Below are 24430 nucleotides of genomic sequence, written 5' to 3'. Positions count from 1 at the left end.
ACAAACGACATGTAAACGTGAGCCAATTGTGTCTTTTGCCTTCCAAAGCAATTTGAATTGTTAATCACTGCACGCCACAAGAGGCTGCTGTTGTGGACCTTTTGCATCTTTTTGAATATTTAGAGCAGTGGTCCCAACTTTATTGACCCAAGGTAGATTAACTACTCATAAAAAGTTAAGGATACTGGGCTTTTGGGTGAAACCAGAATGAACTGAAAATGCACAATAACTCTGACATGGTGAACTGTACCTTCTGCCATCTAGTGGAAGAATCATGAATTGCCTAATGTGTACCTACATTTCACTCAGTCGTAAAATAATCTCTTCTTTTTTTTTTAGACCATTTAAATAAAATTGGATCATTTCCTCCACATCTGATGTGGTCTCTCAACGCAGCACAAGTGGTTGGGAATCATTGAATTAAGGGTCAATATTCCTGACTCCACAGTCACTTAATTCTAGTTGATACATTATAGTTTTCTATCACTGTGCGGATATTAAATTGCATTATGGAAATGGAAGAACATTATTATGATTAATAATCTGTGAATGAGACTTCCCCACTCACAACAAAGATAAATGGAAGTCCAGCAGACTGAGCAATAATGGGCAAACGTTTATGCTTGGGAAATTATGAATTATGTCAGCAGTGGAGTATATTGTAGTAAAATGTTGACTACAGTACAAAACAGTGATGAAAGTCCAACTGAGCACTTGTATTTTGTTGGTAAGATTAGCAAATGGCAGGAAATACGTAGCGTTAATTTATAGCCAGCTAGCTCATAGCATATAGCTAGCTATAGCTAGCTAGCTTACTTCAGACCATTTCCTTCATCATTTTTTTTGCTCCACTAATACTGTTTGCATATTGCAGTGTAGTATAAAAACAAAAGGACCATTATATCAAAAATGTTTTTGATTCAGGGGACTAATTGTTTTAATTATGTTTTTTCCTTTGAGTATTAAAACAAGATGTTTGGTTCAAAGAAGCCAACGACTTTTCAAGGCCTCTTTCACTAAACATGGTCACTAAAGAGGGGGGGGGGGGGGGGGGGCAATGTCTCCGACTATATGAAATTAGTTGAAGACTAACATTAACATTCTGTACACAAGAGTATGAAATATTTTCAGTGATTGTATCTTACATTTAGCAGCATTTATTAATGCAAAGCACTATCAACATTCTCTCTACTGGCCAAAATTAAATATTGATTGTAGTTACTTTTTTCAGACATCAACGTATAGCCTTGAGTGGACAGCACTAATTTGTGGACTACGGGCAAAGCATTGCGGCAATTGTCTGAGATTTATAATGATTGTTTTATATGGTATATAATGCATACATGTTGGTTCCATTTTTAATGAGTCCAATAAATACCCTTTAGGGATCCTTGGTCAGTGCTTTGTTTCTTTTCATTCAGATCACTCCTACTGAATGGTGGCAATAATCAATGAACTGTGATTAGAAATGAATGTGGAATATTTTCCGAATGAGTAAATAAAGAGCTAGAGCTCCTCTTTTTGCATTTTATTCTCTTAATAATGAATTATTTTCAATGACAGTTTCCACATCTCATAGTACAGCGTATAAATATTCGACACTTATGCAATCAAAAGCAGATGCACGATGTATAAACATGTATAGCGCGCACACACACATGCAGACACACAGGTTTTATACTCGCAGCTGCACACAATAATGTAAGCAATTACTGTAGATGTGTTGTCGAATTTCACGGTATGATTGGTATCACAATACGGTGTCAATCCTCTTGTAGGACAAATTATGCAATATCTATATAAGTAAGTTAAGTAGTAATGAAATGATGACAAAAGAACAATTTAAATTCAACACCATGAAACAATATTCGTTTTCCTGGAAGAAAAGTTTGCACATTTTACGTATGAACATAATTTACAAGGAAGGCGGTTTGAATCATTTTGAATGAAAATGATCTCTAATGACTTGTTCTCTGACAGCGTCAATCAAAATTTACAAAGTTTGCAACGGATTCAGTACTACTGTTGTTGCATAATATTGTGGCTGGTAAAAGAAAGAAAGAAAGAAACAAACGTAAAAATAAGCAAACAAGTGTTGTTGATTGCTTGGCTTATTCCATTATGATCCTGAAAATATCAATTGCACTTCCTTTATTAATTCTCTATTTACACCAGATATGGTTGTACTGTAAATAAAATAACTCATTTTTCTTTTTCACGAGTGTCCTTCTGGTTCATGAAGTCTTTTGCGCTCACGTGCTGGACGTCTGCGTGATGCTCCTCTGGCTGCCGGTGCTCTTGATGACCAAGGTGGACGAGAAGCTCTTGTGGCTGGAGTCCAAGTCGCGCTCGCAGCGGCACCGCGACGACTTTTTGAGGTAGCGCGCCGGGCAGCACAGGAAGTTCTGCCGCAGGTCGTGGAAGAGGTGGCCGGCGAAGCACATGTAGATCCACGGGTTGCAGCAGCTGTTGAGGCTGGCCAGCAGCATGGAGATGATGAAGGGCATGGCTGCGGGGAAGGCCAGGAAAGGTCAGGACGGGAAGCGTCGGGTTGGAGGAAAAACACAGTCGGACCGATCCATTCATAAACTATACATAAGCTGAGGTCAAGTAAATTGTCAGAGCATCAATATTTATTTGAGCTTTCTACTCATAAATATCAATGTAGTACAAACAAAAACAAATTGTGAAAGACAGTTCAAATGGAATCCTGTATAAACAAACATTAGCAGCAGGATTTTCCTTATTAAAGAGAAGTAAAAAAAGAAAGAAATTCAAGCCAAAAATGTTCTTCACAATAACATATTTATGCACCCCACTGGTGCATTGCATTTGTGGAATATGAAATAAGCATCTCAGGAGGCGACCGTTTTGCCTTTTTCTGCCACTTGCTGTTGACTGAAAATCACATCGCATTGGCCTAAATCTTAATCTTTAATCTTTAGTTTCAGATCTTTCAAATAATTGTACCACTAGGCGCAATTATCAGGAGGCTCTAAAGATGATCCTGACTGATTATCCTGTGCAGAATGTTAAGATGGATTTGATCACGTCAGAGGTGAGAATTGGAAATGTGTTTAGTATTGACGTCTGCTATTTACAGAAGAGTGGGAAGAGATTGTTAATGTCTATACAGCTCCCATAATAACCATGACCTTGAATTAGACCAAACAAGAATAATCTTTAAAAAAAAAAAAATCCTTACTAGCAACTATATCTAATCCTATAACATGAAAGAAGATGAAACCATACATCACAGCAAATCGTCGTACGTGGCGGCATACAGGATGACATTTACATCGCGTTGATTCTGTCGTCCATGTGGCATTTTACAAATGTGTTTACCATCTCCGTAATTGTCTTATAACCTCTGTGACTTGACTGCTTATGTCTTTGGGAGCTTGTTTGCGTCCCTGCTGCACTAGGAGGGGAAAAAAAGGTGCGGCACAAATGACGTGTGAAAGGCCATGGAAAGCAATGATTATATAAGGTTGGATGTACAAAGCTAAAGCAATGAGATGTCAGCAATGTACAGTGACATGCAGAACTAGGGATGGGCCATTCATTGAGATTTAACCCCGTCAGACTCACTTTTTTTTTTTACTGAGTTTGATTCTTCCCACATAAGAACAACATGGATTTATTTATTTATTTAATTATTTTTTTGGGGTGGGGGGGTATCTCATGTTTTTATTTGTTATACTGGACGCCAGGATATTATGGCTGTAACGTGTTGTAAACTTACCAAGCTTATATGTAACATTTTTTTAACATGAACATCATGCAAATCAACTTTGGTTAGCTAGGATCCAATCATGAGCCAGAAGTGTTGCCATCCTCAAAATGATGGATTTTTATTGGTTTAGACACGCAAATATGTCACGTCCACTGCAATCATCTACGGGTCCGAAGGGGTTAGCCATGATTTTGATACGTGATTTTAAAAACATTATAATCAAAGACATTTGTTTGAAAAACATTGTTAGCGCTATGCTAAAGTAAAATCCTTTTGACATGCTAACAGGAAATTAGCATCACCTGTCGTAATTCAATACTCAAATCCACATATTCTTCCCAATCTGTTGAGTTATATTAATAGAGCTCAATCACAACTTTCCTCTTCTACTCATTGTAAGCGTGTACTCGTTGCATGCTGCCTTTTCCCGTAATTTTCCAGTTACGAGCTGTCGCTTGTTGATTTTTCTTTTTCTTTTCTTTGTCTTGCGAGCAAATATTTGACATGAGTGAACTTCAGGCATTCCACAGCTGGATGGCAGCAGTGAAGTTAACAATCCAGTGTGAACTACAGGTAGCAGTATATGGCCACGCCCCTGTTCTTTTAAAAAAAATACTTTTTTTAAAATTTTTTAACCAAACCACAGAACTTTGTCTTAAGAAAGTCCACTAACTTAATGCTAACACAAAATCAGAAAAGGCATAGATGAGTTTTAAAAAAGAGACATGAGGTTACAAACCTTTTAACAACTATAATAGTACAGTAACACAAGATGAGTGTATAAAAACCTTAACAGGCATAGATTATTTATTATTATTATTTTAAACAAATTTTATTGCAGCTTTACTGCTCCTCCACCAAATCTACGAGTATTTTAAATATATGTTTTAACCTGCCCCCTGGTGGCCAAGGTGCATGCAACAGATCATGAAATCATGATGCCCAAACTTTTTAATTCTACATTCGATGTCAGTTGTATCCAAAAACTGCCAGACCAATTGAAAAATAATCCATTTTGAATTGTGAACGCAACTCATACATCAAGATACAGCTTACAATTCAATTAAAACCGAGGGTTTTATTGTTTCTATATCAGTGTGTTGTAATGAGAAAAACAAAACACAGCGGATCTTCTCTGCTGCCTCTGGAGGGTGACGAACATTCAATTATGAATGATTTTGTATTGTCTGTCTTATTTTTTTTTTTCATCTAAGAATGCCATTGCTGAAATAGCTCTCACGTAAATGCAAGGCTTCGACGCATTCTCATTTGAATGATCACACTCACATTAAATGATTGATTGAATGAAAACGGGTCCCTCATGAGGGGCCCAAGGCTCATTTATTGGAAAGTTAGTGCGGATAGCGACCCCACCCCCCTCCATTAAAAAGAGGCCCCCTCCTAAATATTTCCATTATTCTTATTTGCTGTTCTTGTGGCGTTTAAAAGAAAGAAATATTTTTTTTTAAAAATATGTCGACCTTTAGCAGGTTTGAAAATCCTTGGTCTTCGTGGCCATTAAGTGCTGAATGCAAATCAATAGCACAGCCAGGGTGAGTCAGCAGGCTCAGTGGGGGTGAGTTTTTTTTTTTCAGAGGCAATATGTTGGAGATTGCCAGTCTGAGCCGGCCTAACGTTCACCTTCCAGCGCTTTGCTGTCGCCATCAAAGCGAGCCACGCAGGCTAAATGTGAAATCGCAGGTGTCGGCTAATGGAGCGTTTTTGCGGTCGCAATTACTGCCCGCTGATCATTTTCGCAAATTCGTAATGCTGATGTGTTTCTATGTTGAAGCCGAGCCAAAGAATAAATGAGACGATGCACCCGTATGGATGAAGCATGGAGGTGAGAGGCCATTTTCACTTTCCACGTCAGCACTTAACAATTGGAGCGGCTCAAAGAGGATATTGCAAAAGTGAGTCAAGTGTCACTTTATGAAATATCACGGGAGAAGATCATCAAGTGCACCGTGCTGCTTGCCACCTGGATGCAATTCTAATGCCAAATAAAAAGTATTGGGGCAGCGGGCCATAACACCTGTGGGAGGTGAACCATGAAAAACTTATGAAGTTGTTTCCCCTTCACAGCTGGAGCAGCAGATGTTTGTGTATCACTCTCTGTTATAGTTCATGTGTGTGTGACTCAAATTCTAGAAAAAAAAATATAAATTCTAGATTAGATGATTACTTAGGATTCTGGCGAAACTCTACCATTGATAGACTGACTGATTGATTAATAGATGCATCTCAATATTTGGGATATCTGTTTGTAACAACAGCAATTTCATAATACAGTAACTCATAAAGTTATTTGGAGTTAAAAACACCAAACAAGTTAAATTGACTGTAAAACATTGAGTTATAGATTTGTGTTGAGGTAATGTTTCTGCCACTAGGTGGTATTAGTGTTTTATGTTGGATGTTGGTGGCATGAACAGCACCTCTTTTTTTTCCAAATTAAAAGCAAATTAATTAGAAAATGTAGCAACTCATGGAATCCTGCCCATTTTGTTAATAGTAAATTACAACTAGTCCCCATTACCAACAAATATATATATATATATATATATATATATATATATATATATATATATATATATATATTCATATTTTTGTGCTAAATTGCGTTATAATGACTGCTTTGTATGTAATGTTGTATGCCTTTGTTTTGTTAAAAGGGAAGCCCCCCCAAATTTTTTTTTTAAAAATAATAATAAAAAATATGGATAATAATATGTTCTATGCTATATTCTGGTTAATATTGCCTTAGTGGAATACGAGTTAAGCAACAAAATCCAGCAGTTTTTATCAATATCAGAAGGCGGCCATTTTGCCACTTGCTGTCGAGTGAAAATGACATCACAGTTGTTAAGGTCTCACGTAGCAACCAATTACAGCTCAGCTTCAGAAGACAGGTGAGCTGTGATTGGTCATTGCCTGAGCCCTGAACAACTGTGATGTCATCTTCAGTCGACAGCAAGTGGCAAAATGGCCGCCGCTTAAGATGGATAAAAACATCTGGATTTTGCTGCATAACTCATATTCCACAAATGTAACGTGAATCAGAATGGCATGTTTAGACTAGTGAGGTCACATATAACGTATTATTGTCAAAAAACATTTAAGGTTGACCCTGTAATTTTTGTATGGAGGCGTATTGCCATTCGTGACAGAAATAACACAGATGATGTTACATGTGCTACCTTCTGGAGTTGCTAAATAAAATACGCCTCATGTTTAAAAAGCAAGGGACATGGAGTCACTCCAAGTCACAACACCGGCTCTTGGTGGTCAGCATGGTGCATGTGCACTCCCACACACCTTTGAGAGCTACAGCAACCTTGGTGCTAATTGCTAACCAGCAGCCTACCAAGTGTGTTTGGGAAAGAGTTGGTGTTGCGTCACTGTAGCTTCAATTCTCCTTTTAAAAAAAACAAAAACATATTATTAAGAGGTTGTTGTTTTTTTTTTTGAATGTTAAATAAATCAATTAAACAATTTTAATATAGAAATGGGATATTGATTCAATTGTGTTGAGATGCACCTGGATGGAGGATCTTTGGCTTGTTCAGAGCTGTCTGCTGTCTGTCTGAGTCGACATTAGTGTCAGTCTAATGGATAGTGATCTGCACACAGGCAGCAGGCACTCTGGCCTATCTCTGGTACGTAAACACTGGCACGTGGACGGCGCAATCGTGGCCTTATTGAGGGTTGTTCACGTGGACAACAGCCATCAGCAAGCTTTCCTACACCATGCAGACAGGAGAATATTACAACAACAAAAAAAGCTGTTTGCCAGGTGAGTCCGCTAAAATGCACCACACGGCGCTGAAGTGACTGCTTAGGTCCAAAGCAAATATTGTGGCAAGAGAGTCAAGGATGGCAATGACATACTCACTTGGAACCTTTCATAAAGGGGGCACACACAAAAGAAAAGTCGAGAAATTTTCTCCGTCAATGTTTGCTTACCTTGCCATGATACTTCCTGACCCTTTTGTTTTGGTCGATCGAGAGATTATTCAAGCCTCTTTTTAGACTCTTTTTTTTTCTCATGTGGCTTTAGGAAATGCCATTATCAGGAAGACAAATATCCCCTCTTTGTGGTCAGATAAAAACTAAACATTCAGTCAACACACACAATTGAATATGCTTTGTTGTTCAGCCACACAGGAGAGACATTTTGAACAGCACTTATTTTGATGTAATTCAGTTCTACAACCGCAACCAAAAACCATAATAATAAATATACATGATACCCCAAAAGTCACTGCTTGCTTCCTTTTTACTATTTCGTTTTATCTATCATTCAGACGGATGTGAGGTCATCAGGGTTTGACAGCTTCGGCTTAGCAGAGGGCTGGAGAATAAATAGCTAATGTTACTTGTTCAACCCTATAAAGCCAAACGTATCATATCAAATACAATACATTTTGAGTCCTCTATTTCATGAGTATAATATTTTTTTCCTCCATTAAAACCCTGACATATGTGAGCTGACCCATGCAATGCACGGATAATCCATTAGAGGGCAGTAATCACCCAACTGATGACTTTTCCAGCAACCTTGCTAGTTTGTCGTTTAGAATCTGGGACACTTTTGGCAAATTATTATTTTAATTTTTTTGCATTTTTGTGGCAAAATGCTATCTACAGTACTTTATATCTATTGTACCGGAATGTCTGTTTAATTGAGATAAGTTACTTTCTGACATAACCCATGCCAAAAAAACGTACACAAAAAAACATCTAGTTGTCCACTCAACCAAACTCTCTCCACTTTCGGTCCCTAATTCAGTTTCACCATTAGCATCAGAATTGTTGACATTAGGTGGATGCTTCCCTGTAAAATGTTTAACCCTATAAAGCCAAACGTATCATATCAAATACAATACATTTTGAGTCCTCTATTTCATGAGTATAATATTTTTTTCCTCCATTAAAACCCTGACATATGTGAACTGACCCATGCAATGCACGGATAATCCATTAGAGGGCAGTAATCACCCAACTGATGACTTTTCCAGCAACCTTGCTAGTTTGTCGTTTAGAATCTGGGACACTTTTAGCAAATTATTATTTTAATTTTTTTGCATTTTTGTGGCAAAATGCTATCTACGGTACTTTATATCTATTGTACCGGAATGTCTGTTTAATTGAGACAAGTTACTTTCTGAAATAACCCACGCCAAAAAAAAAAACACACACACAAAAAAAATAAAACATCTAGTTGTCCACTCAACCAAACGCTCTCCACTTTTGGTCCCTAATTCTTTTTCACCATTAGCATCAGAATTGTTGACATTATGTGGATGCTTCCCTGTAAAATGTTTAACCCTATAAGGCCAAACGTATCATATCAAATACAATACATTTTGAGCCCTCTATTATGAATAGAGGGCTCAAAATGTATTGTATTTGAATGATGAAATGAGTATAATATTACCCCCCCGCCCCCCCCCATTAAAACCCTGACGTATATGATCTGACAAATGCATTGCACGGATAATCCATTAGAGGGCAGTATCACCCAACTGATGGCTTTTCCAGCGACCTTGAAAGATCGCCCCAACTGAGAAAGGAGAACCACTTGTACTTATTAATAGTGGGAAATATTCTTTCTGATTTTTGGAAATGCTAATGTTTGATATGTCTGTTTATTATTATATTTTTGACAGTTATAAATGTACAAATTTAAAGTATTGTGACCGGATGTATCAAATATGATACAAATCAAAAGTCATGTTTGTTCAAAAGGACTAATAAATACTCTATTTACAAATAATCAGAATTTTCCCTCAGTTAGATTTGCCTATTTCCAAACAACAACAGCCTTTTGTAAAACTGACATTTTATGACAGTGTGCTGACTTGTAGATGAAATACAAGCGACCATCAGCTGTCTGCGGCCGTATGGGCGTGGCCTTCTGACCACCCGACCGATGACCGTGGGGGACTGCTACAGCGCTTGTCATGCTTTGCAGCTTATTGCTGTTAAATGTCAACGAGGCGCTCCGTTGTGGCCCCAGAGGGCACACATAAAGATTGTAGGCGTGCGGTCGCGCACACTAATTTGATTAATGATTAGCCGTCTGACACTGCGCACCGCGATGGGCGACACAGGACACGTGGGAGAGGGCACCTTGTGCATTCGAAAAAGGAAAACTGGATGCGTTTTGGGGAACAAAACTAATGTATTCAAATGGCAGCCAGACTGATTGTGAGATAAAACTCATCCTAGCCTGCCTTTGTGTTCTGGACACAGCTCAGAATTGGGGATCTTTGATTAAGGTTTTAATTGTTCTGCCTGTTTTACATCGTCAGCAAAGACGGATTGACGACAGACCAATAGATTTCAGGTCAATTAAGTGAAATGAATAATTTCCCGCAGTACATTGGCCCAGTGGTTGAGAATCACTGATTTACTCAATATTAATGGAAGGATTCGTTTCATTAGTGGTTTCGCAATATCGATGGCACATGCACTAAGAATAAAATCAAGATAAGAAGCAGGACTCTATATTAGTCATTGAGCAAGGCAGCTTCATTTATATCGCGCATTTCATGCACATGGTAGCACAATGTGGGTCATGTAGTTGATGAGTATAAGACATTTAAAAGAAAAGTACTTTATTAAAATGATAAATCATGAGAAAAAAGTGCAAAAACACAAAGGGATTATAGAAATGCTTTAAAAGACCTTAATCTTAGGTATGGAAAGTAGGGGGGGGGGGGGGGGTAGCGTGGCTTTAAAAGCATTTACACTTGAGGCTAACTTCACTTCTGTTGGCAGCTTATAGAATTAGCATGCAGCATAACAGCTAATTGCTGATTCACCATGTTTGCTTTGAACTGTGCACAGTACATTTCTTAGAGTAAATTTTACCCTAAAAAAGACTATATTTGGTCCTAGTCTAAAAAGAGTGGTGGTGGAAGAGAGTAAAATATTTTAAGAAAGAAAGAAAGAAATCCCTCAAGGGTTGGGAAAATGACAATCTACCCACTGAGCCGTGCCGCTCCTACTGTGTGTTAGTATATCGAAGGTGTCGGTTGGAATCCTCGTACCTCCAAAACCAGCATTTTTGGTCTGCTTTTGGTCACACCAATATGATAACAAACAGGCGTGCCATAGCTCAAGTGATAGAGTGGCCATCTCACATGCTAAAGGTTATGAGATTGTTCCTCAATCCTTAAGTGATTTTTTAAAATTCATTTATTTTATTTTTACTCTGTTTAGGCTCAGACCGAATATAGTCTTTTTCTTTTAGCAAAATGTACTAACTGACCCTCGTCTGCTGACCTCTTGCTGAACCCTATTTAAAATTATTTCGACTGTCAGGTATTAGTTTAACAACGTTTATTATTGCAGTTGCACTTTGCAGTAGTGTGGAATAATTCAGGGCCAGTTTTCATATATTTATAGTATTTTAGAATTTGTATGTATATTGTCTGACTATGGATTTGTGTTTATATATTATTTGTTTATTCTACTCAGAAAATTCGATTTATCTCCACGATGCTGGTGTAGTCCTTCTCTATTTACAATATGAGGGTGTGAGAGTGAGATGAGGTTGGGTTCAACACTGCTCAGGAAGTCAACTGGCTTAAGAGAGGTCAAAGTGATTTCACACATTTTTTTCTTGTTGTGCCAAAAGTTGAATAGAAGGAAATGAGATTGGGGAAGTGAAAAAGTTTTTAAGAACTGCTTGTACATTTGCAGTTAATATGGTGCTTGTTTTCATTATGGTCACGGGTGATATTGAGGATTTCCCCCTGACTCTGGTGGGAAACCCTGGACTGGTCGCCTGCCAATCAAAGGAGGCATATCGAAAAACATTTATACTCAACTGCCTGGGAAATCATAAAATTTCACTTAATTGGCCTGAAAATTTACATTTATTGATTACAATTAATGTGTCTTTGACTCTTTGCTATTCCAACGACGTATATTGACATGCAGAACAATTACATGCTCTTCCACTTGGTGGCAGAAGTTACAATTAACTTGCTTTTCACAACAGAATATATTTGTACTCATTTTAAAAAGTAATGAAGTGAATGTGTGAGTAATATGAGACAAGTTTATTATTATCACTACTTCAGTAGTTAGTGATGTGCCCGTGAGATTTTTTTTAAACTCTTTCACTGCCACTGACGTTTAAAGACGTCAAGTAAAAACCTACGGAGGGCTGCCAATGACGTCAAAATACGTCATCCAATCTTTTTTTTTTTTTTTGAAACGGGTGGGGGGAAGCCTTCCGCATCTGTGGTGAAAGTTTCAATTAGGTCTGTTGTGCCTAAGGACTATTTTTGGCCCCTAGAGGGCAGCGATGACTGTCTTTTGACAAGATCGTGTGGGCGTCAGTAGAGGCGGAGCTAGAGCGTCGAGCAGGAGATCAGAATGGAAAACAAAGGAAAAATGGCGACCGGTTGCGAGGAGCTCACGCCCGAGCCGTTTTTTTCAAAGACCAAAAGCATCGACCAACACTAAAAGAGCACATTGATGACAACGATGATCATCATCGATAGTGATGATGAGGGTGATGACTCCGTGGATGGAAAGCATTGACGCGGCAGTAAGAGACGTGGGGGGGGGGGGGGGCTAGATGGCTGAGGAGGAAGTGGTGCCCGTTTGCAAAGCAGCTCTACACTTACAAGACGAAAGGCATCAACCAACGCTAAAAGAGCACATTGATGACGACGATGATCATCATCGATGATGATGATGGTGAATCCGAGCTTGACGGCGAAATTGGAAACGCTGACGCGGCGGCTATGTCGGCGTCATAAACGCGCAGCACAACCGAGCACGCACAGGCGGACGTTCGATCGGACGACGGAGAGTGCCCTGAGTCCAATGCATATTCATCGGAGGAGTGTGTACAGTCTGCTACTTGTTATTTATTCCCCGGAAAAATAGGCGGTCAAGAAAGTGTAACGTTTGCACGCGAAACGGACAAAGTGAAAGTAAACTGTTGTGCGAGTCCAGCGGCGTCTCCTTGCACGCAGGAGAGCGTTACAAAAAGAAAAACTGTATTTGAAACATCCACATATTTGTAAGTAGTACCACAGTTTGTAAATAGTTTGCGAAATTGTTTTGTCAAATTGTTACACTGTTGAATGGAAATAAACGTATTTTGCAATCCAAAAACACTTTTTCATTGTTGGTGATAGCGTTTTACAGAAGTAAAGCACTATTTAGGTGTTTGTGGCATCATTCATGGACAAAAAGAAGTGTAGAATTCACTAGAGTGCATGAAATAACATCGTTTCACAAAAAGCTCTTTTTCTCCGTTTTTTGTTTCAAAACAGAGAATTTCGGTGAAACTAACCATTTTCTATTGTTGATTACTGAAGAACAGAAGGTAGAAACAAACTTTTTTTTCTGATGAAAGATGAGAGTCCAATCTTTCATTTGGTAGTACAGTATAGTACAGTCCAAACACAACATTTTCTGTGGACCTTGAAAGATCAGTCACAATGCTTAAATCGGCTGGCACTGGGAACAACCCGTTTCTGAAAACGTCTGGCAGTGAAAGAGTTAATTGACCCAGACCGAGATGACTCTAAATTTTTTGTTTTTTGTGGCAGTTTAGTTTGATGTCATGAGATTGTCACAATGTAAAATATGCGCCTTGGGTTCAATAAAGGCCGCGAAACACTGCGGTGACTTTTACGCGCAGTTTGGAGCGAAAGGCAATGAAACGATTTGCACTCACCCTCGCGAGGGGCGGCAGGATCCCACGCGGACCACATCTGCACGGAGAAGAAAGGCGTCCAGCACATAATGTAAGCCAGCACGATGACAAAAGTCATCTTGACGGTGGTCATTTTCGCCTTGGAGATGAGCTTGACGCTGCTGACGCGCGCCAAGGCGCAGCCTCCTTTTCCGCTCTTGGGCGTCAGGCTGATGCACTGCTCCCGTCTGGTCTTCAGCTTAAAGTTCTGCCATATTTTGAAGCTGATCAGACCATAGCACATACTCAGGATCGCCACCGGGATAATGTAGATGGTCAGGCTGATCCACGTGATGTACGCTTTGGCCCCCCACGGTAGGATAAAGTCGCCCCAGCAGTCGTACACCCCGGAGCCCACTTCGCGCAGGGAGAAGATGAACATTTGAGGGATGCTGAGGAGCATGCTGAGGCTCCAGGAGAACACAACGTAGAAGCGGTCCTTCCTCCTGTGCAGGGAGCGCAGAGGCTGGCAGATCGCCAGGCACCTGTCCACGGACATGAGCACCAGCATGTACGTGGAGGCGAACATGCCCACCACCTGCACGTACTTGACCAACCTGCACAGCAGATCCGGCCCGTAGAAGCGGAAGGTGATGTCCCAGATGAGTTGGGGCAGGACCTGGAAGACGGCCACCACCAGGTCGGCGATGCTCAAGTGCTTCATGAAGTAGTACATGCGCGACTGGCTGTGCTTGGCGCTGTGGATGGCCGCCAGGACGCACAGGTTGCCGGTGAGCGCCAGGAAGAGAATCAAGGCGAGGACGGTCACCTCCACCTTGGCCACCTCCTCGTTCCTCTTCAGGGGGTTGGTCTGGTTGGGTTCGGAGGACCAGGAGTCGTTCAGCGGCCACAAGTCACTTTGGTTCAAAAAGCTCTCCATTATTGGTGCGGGCCGTGCGTCAGGCGAAAAATCCTCCAGACATAATTAGTGCAATTTAATTGCACTGGTCCAAGAATCAGCGTCCAATTCCGGTTCCCGATAACAGTAAACACAAACATCAACCACACGCAAAAAAAAAAAAATTAAAAAAAAATAAAAGAATACAAACCTCACTTGTTATATCCCAAACCAAATTCTCAGCATCATTTCCAAGCACAAATCAAAATTGAGAGTAAAAGTGGATAAAAGTGCTGCAAAACACAAGAGCTCCGGCATCCTCCTCGCTAACACTAGCAATGGGCAGACAAGAGCAGCGCCACAGCATATGTGTGCTGTTGTGTTCGAGCCAACTACACGTCCCACCAGACAGGTTGCGACGTCACGGCCACTAGGGGACGCTGCGCACCGGTTGCGCGTGTGCGCACGCTCACCGTACGTCACACCCACGTAAGGAAAACAAAAAAATATATACATAATTCATGCTGTCATCAAATCTAAAGAGTGCAACTTTCTGTGGAGGTACCTGAGGATATTTATTGATTTAGTTAAATACCCATCGCATTATTACTTTTATAAGGTAAACATTGATAGCATGTACAGTACATGTACTAGTACAGCTAGTATAGCTGAATGCATAATAGTTAATAACTCGCATGAAAATAACCAGGTAGGCAGCTAAAAACGGGAAATTTGTCTTCAAATTATGAGACTTTGAATTATTTCAGAGTACAAAGGTTAACATAACTTTACACCAGGGCTGGACTGGCCATCTGGCGTACAGGGCAGATGCCCGGTGGGCCGGTGTCTTTTGAGGCAGATGCAGTGCTCTTTAGTATTATTTTCCTCCATTTTACCCCAAGAGACTGGCCAACAATTTAGAGGGACTAGTCCATTAATCCATTTTGAATATAGACAGCAAACTGACCAACATCAGTCGAGGCTGGGCTGTGCCAGTGGGCATAAGTCAAAATGCCAGGGCTGATTTTTTTTGTGCCAGTCCAGCCCTGCTTTACACTACGAAGATAGTTTAAAAATGTTAAAATATCAAAACATTCTGTGAAGAATGCTAAGTTTTTATGAATTCAAGGATTTTACATTATTTCCTATGAGAAAACTTTGTACAACTTGGAAATCAATAAATATCACAAAAAAAATAATGTTTGGAGAGTCCACTTTTCTAATAAATGGCCCTTTGACAGTGCAAAATCAAAGATCGAATTTTAACGTCAGCTCTTGTGTCAGATGTGGTGACTTTACACATGAACCAACAGTGAATGTGTGCATCCCCTCCTACGTAGCTTTGTCGCATGATGAAGACAAAAATGACAATGATGATTAGAACTGCATATGTTGAGCTTATTACATCATAATATTCAATATATGGTAGATTTTGTGAGTTGCTGTTTGACTTTCGGCTCAGTCCCTGTCACCGTGGCATCGTCTGTCTTACTGATTTTATGTCCATGACTTTGATTGTCAGTTTGTAAAGTGAAATGAGGTTTCATTCTTGGAGAAGACATTTTTGACGGTGATGCAGTGTGACAGATATGAGAAAAAAAATTTTTGCATATAAAAGTGGAATAAACAGACAAATCTCTTCTGATGAAACGGAAATAATTCAGGTTGTCTTCATCTTTTTTTATATACCTTTATATAATACTTTAAGTTTAAACTATTGTCCAGAATGATTAATTAACTCATTCACTGCCATTGACGGCTATAGACGTTAAAAATTCATTTAAACTATTTCTATTAGTTTAACATGTTTTCCCACTTTTGTTAACAAGAGTATGAAAACCTAGAACATTTTTTTTACTGTACATTTAGAACAGATATAAAATTTGTGATTAATCATGAGTTAACTAGTGAAGTCATGCGATTAATTATGATTTAAAAAATTAATCGCCTGACACCCCTAATTTTTAATAAAAAGAAAAGAAAAGATCATTAAAAATAAAAAATAAATTACTTAAAAAAAGAACAAAAGGATTATTAAAAATTAGGGGCGTCAGGCGATTAATTTTTTCCGTAATTAATCGCATGACTTCACTAGATAACTCACGATTAATCACAAATTTTATGTCTGTTCTCAAAGTACAATAAAAAAATGTTCTAGGTTTTCATACTCTACTTAACAAAAGTAGAAAAAAAATGTTAAACTAATAGAAATAGCTCAAAATAATTTTTGACGTCTATAGCCGTCAATGGCATTGAATGAGGTAATTTGATATTCCAGGTAGTTGATGTACGCAATGACTTGGTGTTAGTCATTGCTCAGCTAGTCAAAGGTGTTCAGAAGAGAGAGACCATCTGTGTACAGTCGGCAATTAACACCCTGACGACAACTTTAGAGTTCATGTAAAATGAGAACAATAGTGAAGCTAAAATAGATCTTATGAATGTTGTGATTCGATTTACACAATGAAATAAGAAGCGATAATATCTGAGGTCACACTTGAGTATTGTCAAATACGGGCGGATGGAAATTCCAAGAAATCCCAAAACGTCACCAAATTTCAACCACCTCCCCCCCGGGCCGCACTCTTTGTGGTTTTGAGTCTGGAAAACAGTGGATTGACTTCAAATTGTGAGCGGTAATGTGAAGAGTGATTATGATTTAGTGCTACCTGGAAAGCAAAGAGGGCAAAAGAAAAAAAATGATAATGATTGATTGGGTCTAATCCAATGACGAAGGAATTTGTGAGGGAAATATATACTGACTTCATGAACTGCATTCTTCTGGTCAGCCACTGGGAGTAAGCCAGGAAACAGCTACAACGCAGGCATCAGTGACACTGTCAGTCTACGATGGATGACGTTCAGTAAAAAGTATTTATTCTCGGAATGAATATAAAAAACAGTGCAGCCTCAATTGACGAGTGTCCCAATTTACAAGAATTTTCTAGATCCAAACTGTTCGGCTGAGTTTTTTTGTGTGTTTTTTTGCCTTGACTTATGAGTGATAATTTGAGTTACGTGTGCTTCAAATATTCCACCACACAAGTGAAAAAAAATTGAGTAGCTAAGGTAGACCACGTAATATAGTAATACAGTACAGTATGTGTGCTTGGAAATAATATAACTTTATTCTGGAATTGATGCCTTTTGTTAGAAAAATACAGTAACTTAATTATTATAGATAATTTCGATTTATGTGATTGTACTGCATGTCACAATCACAAGGTAATCGGATGTTCAATACCACTTTTTCTCTAGACCGATACCAATATACCGATACTAAGTACTGATACCACTAGCAATTTTGATACTTAACATTTCCCCGCAAAAACAAATCATTTTAAAGAAAGACATACATATCCTAATATAGCATTTTCCTTAAAATTGCATGAAATTAATGGCAATTTTCTTTTCTTCTAATTTCTCATTTCTAATAGGCTACTAGTATCGGTCACTGTCGCGAGTACCAATACCATGAAATTAGGCCTGGCATTGGCTCGATACATCTGATATCAGTACTTGCCCATCCCTCGTAATCACAAGGCCAAGGTAGGGCGGAGTTTAGTTTAAGGGGAAGTCAACCTTAAACATTTATTGACAAAAATATGTTATATGTGACCTCACTAGTCTAAACATAACATTCTGATTAATATTACATTTGTGGAATATGAGTTATACAGCAAAATCTAGCCATTTTGATCCATCTCAGGGGGCGGCCATTTTGCCACTTGCTGTCGACTGAAGATGACATCATTGCTCAGGGCTCAGGCTACGACCAATCACAGCTCACCTGTTTTCCGAAGCTGAGCTGTGATTGGTTGTTACCTGAGATGAGCAACTGTGATGTCATTTTCACTGGGCAGCAAGTGGCAAAATGGCCGACTCCTCATATTGACAAAAACTGCTGGATTTTGCTGCTTAACTCATATTCCACTAATGCAATATTAACCAGAACACCGCATTGAGACTAGTGGGGCTGCATAGAACATATTATTGCCAATATAATTTAAAATGTATTCATTGGCGTGGCTCATATGAGCAGTAGCATTTAAAAAAAATCATAAGACAATAATTAATTGCAAACTGTTTTCCGGACCCCCAAGCAACGGCATGCGGACCCGAGAGTCCCGAAACACAATTGCAAAACAGCGCTCAAAATTGGCCTCAGTTGTAAACGCGAGTGCGGATGTTGTTTTTTTTTGCAAGTTGCCCTTTTTGTGTTTTGGCCAAGTTGTGCGTTTTCCTGAGTGCCATTCGAGTTGCATCACACTGAGACGCTTTTGGAATACTTGACTTGTCCTTATTTGGCTGCACGAGCATTGTTGTGCATGCTGATTGTCTACCACGGGACATTTAAAGGCAAAATAGTGTCTTTGGCAGCATTGGATGTTGGAAGGACACAATAACATCTGACAATGCACAAGGTGGCATTGACTATTTTTTGTGTGCAATATAGTGACTTTTTTTTAACACGTTATTTTCTTATGATTCTGATTTTATTGCCAAGAACATTATTGCTTGGATAATTAGGACTGTTGTCGTAATATTACAATTTTATTTCTGTAAAAGTTAAATAAAACTTTATCCTGGTAAGATGATGAAAAGTGAATTAATTCTTGTCTCCTATTGTGCAAGATGTATTTTTTTAATTTACAGTTTTTTCTTTTCTGAGGTTATGAGCAGATAATCAATACTTCATCCAGCAATGTGACCTCTGGAGTTTTTAACCTGCCGGTACCTGATGATGTCATCCCTATGACTCCACTCAGAGCTTTTGGAACATTTTGGAACATCAGTCGCCCGGTAAATTGAGTTTTGCCCTTTCCTGTATGCTACTTTGGTATTCCAGAAGTTTCTTCTTGTTAAGATTGCCTTTAAAGGGCAAGCATATTAGTTGTGTGCTGATGTTTAAGATGAGGTAGTCGGCAATCAATGGACAGCCACAACAAGAAAATTGATTTAATTGAAGCCAGGCAGGTTTTCATATAGTTTGCCGTTGAGAATCTGGGACACTTTTGGCAAATTATTATTTTTTATTTTTTGGGCATTTTTGTGGCAAAATGCTATCTACAGTACTGTATATCTATTGTACCGGAGTGTCTGTTTAATTGAAACAAGATAAAGCCAAACATATCATATTAAATACAAAACATTTTGAGCCCTCTATTTCGTGAGTATAATATTTTTTTCCCCCATTAAAACCCTGACGTATCAGATTTGGCACATGCATTGCACGGATAATCCATTAGAGGGCAGTATCACCCAGCTGATGGCTTTTTTGGCCTTGCAAGATCGCCTCAATTAAGAAAGGAGACACCTAAGATTATTAACTCATTCACTGCCATTGACAGTTATAGACGTCAAATATTCATTTTAACTATTTCTATTAGTTTAAAAAAAAATTCCACTCTTGTTACCAAGAGTATGAAAACCTACAATATTTTATTGTACATTTAGAACAGATATACATTTTTTAATTAATAATGAGTTAACTCGTGAAGTCATGCAATTAATTAAGATTAAAAAATGTAATCGCTTGACGCTCCTTATTTTATTTATTAATCTTGTCTTTTCCTTTTATAAATCGCGTCAGGCGATTACATTTTTTTATTTTAATTAATCGCATGACTTTAATAGTTAACTCACAATTAATCATACATTTTATATCTGTTCTAAATGTACAATAAAAATGTTTTTTTCTAGGTTTTAATACTTTTGTTAACAAAAAAAAAAAGGTAAACTAATAGAAATAGTTCAAATGAATTTTTGACGTCAATAGCCGTCAATGGCAGTGAAGGAGTTAATAGTGGGAAATGTTCTTTCTGATATTTGGAAACACTAATATGTTTGATATGTCTGTTTATGATTATATTTTTGACAGTTATAAATGAACAAATTTAAAGTATTGTGACCGGATGTATCAAATATGACACAAATCAAAAATCATGAATCAAAATTCTGATTATTTGTTAATAGAGTATTTATTAGTCCTTCTGAACAAACAAACAAAAATATTTTTGAAAACCAGCTTCCATTTTAAAAAATATTTTGTTTGTTCAAAAGGACTAATAAATACTCTATTAACAACTAATCAGAATTTTCTCTCATATATTTCATGATTCAGGCTTTATAGGGTTATTGTACCGTTTTTACAGAAATACAGAAATATTTGAAAACGTCTCTATATAAATGTTAATGTTTTGGGATCACTATTTGGATAATGCGAAAGAACGTTCTCTTTATGGTTGGAGGGCAAAACGACCTGGGGATGAAAATGGATTTTTGTTTTGTTTTCAATATTTTAAGGATGGAAATAATTAGTTGTGAGCTCTGTGAGGATCAAGGTCTCATTTTGGAGGAGATGGTGGATGAGCGTGGCCTGGAGGCCGTCTCAAGGACACGCTCGCTGTTGTGCACCCTTCTTAATAACTCTATGGATGGGATGTTACGACATGGCCTTAATATATTTGGATAATTCATACTAATGTGGATAACCGACGCACATTAGTTATATCATGACAACTCAACAGTTGCAGCCAAAATCCTGTCTTTTAACGTATCCAACGTGGGTGACGAGCACGTACTGCATTGTTATTCAAGGTAGTTTGAGAAAAAGCAGCAAAGTATGCAAATGGCCGTGAAATGATGCGAAGGTACGAGACGAGGACACTTGAAGGCTTGAGTGGAGTGCCTCACAAAAGGGTTTTTTCCTGCCGTAGAGAAAATACGGACGACGTGATGGATGTCCGGCTCCTTTGTGGTGAGAATGAGCCGTCACAGAAGAAGACGGGAATGTAAGAAAAATTACAGCTGAAGGGATGTGGAAAATGATGCTCCCCGAGCCGCCTGATATTAATGATGTGTGACGAGAATGTCTTTATAGACATGGTGACAGAGATCGAAACGCTGACAGGTTGACGTCCACCTACAGATGTGTGACTCAGACAAAAAGAAAGAAAAAAAAACCCAGATTTGTTAGTTATTATTATAAGAAATATTGACATATTTGCACTGTGATGTCATTTTTTTGTGGCAGTACAGGACAAAATGGCCGCCCCCTGAGTTAGATAAAACCAGCTGGATTTTTCTGCTTATTTCACATTAACTTTTTTAAAAATAGTTTTTATTTTGCTGTTAACTCATTCACTGCCATTGACGACTATAGACGTCAAAGATTCATGTGAACTATTTCTATTAGTTTAAAAAAATAATAATTTCATTTCATTTTTTATAAAAACCTAGAACATTTTTTTATTGTACATTTATAACAGATATAAAATTTGTGATTAACTATTGAAGTCATGCGATTAATTATGATTAAAAAATTTTCATCGTCTGACGCCTTTTATTTAAAAAAAAATACTGAAAACAATACTTAATTAGCAACAAAAAAGGTCAAATAAATACTAATACTGTATATCAAATACATCAATTTAATTAGATATTACTTATAGTATTGTACTAATCACAGGGCCTCAAATATTTGCTTCCCAAAAAATCTAACTGTTTTTGTTTATTATTGTCTGCTGATATAGTCCTCTCAATATTTAAATCATATTTATTAATCATGATACCATGTTTAAAGTAGAGGGGGCGCATAGAACATATTGTTCAGAACATTTTTAACTTGCCTTCTGCTTTAAATATATGACTAAGATCTGAAATATTGTTCAAACATTGCCTGTGCGGTACATTTAGGTTTTATAATGGTGGCAGTTTAGACTATGGAGCAAATTATCCCATATTAAGTCAACCCAATCATATTTTGAGCATCCTCACGCAACGGATTACGGTCACAGACAAAACTGTAATTACACTGGCACAAAAAAAGCATTTTTTTTTCTGTTAAAAAAAAATCAATTATGATAGAAATGAATCCAGCTTGCCGTCCTCCCGAATGATTCCAGTTGCTCAGCAGTTCTATCTGCAGTTCCCACAGATTTTTAGGGCTTTGAGTTGACAGATCTAATTAGAGACAAGATTCAGGCCTAAGCCAACGATGAAGTGCGAGACGAAACTTATATAATGGCGTGCAGGGTACACCCAATTCTCAGCTGGCCATTTTCCTTCTTGTGATCCGGTGTCATGAGGCGCATGTATAAAGTGAATCAATACGCAGCAGGGTGCGAGGCACTGCTGTCAATCGGACCTCGCCGGGTGACGTATTACACATGCAAACATCTCTCTGTGGAGGAGGGGCTGCGTTTCCCCGCACCACAGCAGCGCACTTTGAGAAGCTGGCATGAGTGTAAAGAAGAATTGAAGGCGCACATTGCACCGACTCGAGACATATCTCACCCACTCTTTGAGCTGCCAGGCTGCACTCGGGCAATATCTCATTCTCCTCCGAGTTCTTCTGCTGGGCCTCACTTGTGAGAGAATTGTGAACGTTTTCCTGCTCTGGATCCGAGGCTTCAAAAACAACAGGATAAGACCTCCTGTGGTGCTTGGAAGGAGTTCACTATTAGTGGCCTAGACCGCATTCAGGGCAACAACGTCAATGTGGCATGCAGGATCTTTGATGTCGTGCAATACGGGAAGACGTTTGAACTTTTGGTCGACGTCCTTGATATTCAGAGTAAAGTCCATGCGCTAGTTTGCGCTTTGCACTCCAAAGTGTATATATATATATATATTAGAGCTGTCATTAATTTTTCAAATCAGATTAATCACATCTTGGAATTTTGATTAATCATGATGAATCGCTTAATAAAAGTCTTTTTTATGAAAAAAAATTCCCCCGCCAAATTTGAAGAGCAACGGTTATGTGTTCATTCTTTTGATATTTAATGTTATGAGGATGTCTTCAAAAATTTTTTTTATCCATTGCACACACAATGACTTGCATGATTTAAAATGGAAACAAAAATGGCCACAAAATATTTTGACATGAACAAATATTCCAATGCTTTACTTAAATGCACGTAATGATGTTTATTGCTCAAATACAACCTCAAACGTAGCCATCCGCTGTCACGCTAAAGGATCATCTATGGTCAAAATTAATAGTGCGATTAATCTGCGTTAATTCAGGATTAATGCAATCATTTTTTGAGATTAATTAATTAGTTAACGCTTTAACTTTATATATATATATATATATATATATATATATATATATATATATATATATATATATATATATATATATACATTTGTATTTAATTTTTGAATTATATTTTTTATATTCATTTTTATTTTCACTTTTAGTCATTTATTTATTTTTAATTTTGGCAATTTGAGTCCATCTTTCCAGGACGAAATGTTATTCAAATGAGGAGGCGGTCCTCAGCGTGTCTTGGGTTGGACTCCGCCGTTGCAAACTGCCTTTCATTGGTCGAGTGAGCGGGTCGGCGAACAAGGGAGTCTCGCCGGTTTGCATTGGAGAACTCCAGTAATGGACGACTACAAATACAAATACAAATACAAATTTATTTATTTATGTATAAATATATATACATATAATTTGTTGTTTTTATTTCCATTTATATATATTTTTAAAAAAATATAATTTTCGATTTATGTTTTTTGTATCCACTTTTACTCCTTTATTTATTTATTTATTTTGAATTTTGGCAGTTTTGGTCCTCCATAAACTAGGGCACACAAATACAATTTTCTTGCAAGTAAGGACAAAGTGCATATTTGTACATGGACCTTAAAGCTAGAGTATGTATCCTCAAAGCTGCTAGCAATATTTGAATGTAACCTCACTTGTCAAATCAAGTTTGGCTTCACAAGCCCAGAGTTGACAAACATTAGCGACATCTGAGCGCATCTTCATTTTAAATCTAGTTGACCATTTTTGGGAATTTGGCAGACCGCGCAGCGCCTCGCTAGGTGTTCCATCAGACTGAGGGCGTTTTCGATTACACACCCCCAGCGCATGTGACAATTTGGTGACAGAAAGTAAATTAGACTTTAGACCAGGTGAAGCCAGGTCAAAGTTGTGGTGCTAGTGGTGTAACACAATTTTGGTGGATTTAATCCAGGTGCATGTCACATAAGCGTGTGTTGAACCATCTGAATCTTTGTATAAATCAATTTATTGAATCAATTATTATCATTACTAGGGATGGACGAGTGCTGATACCAGCCTTATTTTAAGGTATTGGTACTCGCAACG

General features: G+C 38.2%; 1 protein-coding gene across 1 annotated transcript; it reads right to left on the bottom strand.

Annotated features, from left to right (window-relative positions):
- Positions 1–1653: 1653 nt before the first annotated feature.
- oxtra (oxytocin receptor a) lies at positions 1654–14772 on the bottom strand. The gene is made up of 2 exons (XM_077573248.1): positions 13449–14772; positions 1654–2509 (listed from the first exon to the last, which is right to left on the bottom strand). Exons 1-2 carry the CDS (start codon positions 14344–14346, stop codon positions 2253–2255), a joined length of 1155 nt encoding a protein of 384 aa, XP_077429374.1. The 5' UTR covers positions 14347–14772; the 3' UTR covers positions 1654–2252.
- Between the last annotated feature and the right edge of the window lie 9658 nt (positions 14773–24430).

This window comes from Vanacampus margaritifer, chromosome 8 (assembly GCF_051991255.1).
Source record: "Vanacampus margaritifer isolate UIUO_Vmar chromosome 8, RoL_Vmar_1.0, whole genome shotgun sequence".
In the NCBI taxonomy this organism is placed as follows: Eukaryota; Metazoa; Chordata; class Actinopteri; order Syngnathiformes; family Syngnathidae; genus Vanacampus; species Vanacampus margaritifer.
Note: the sequence above shows the minus strand (reverse complement) of the source record. Positions and strands in the feature narration are given on the sequence as shown.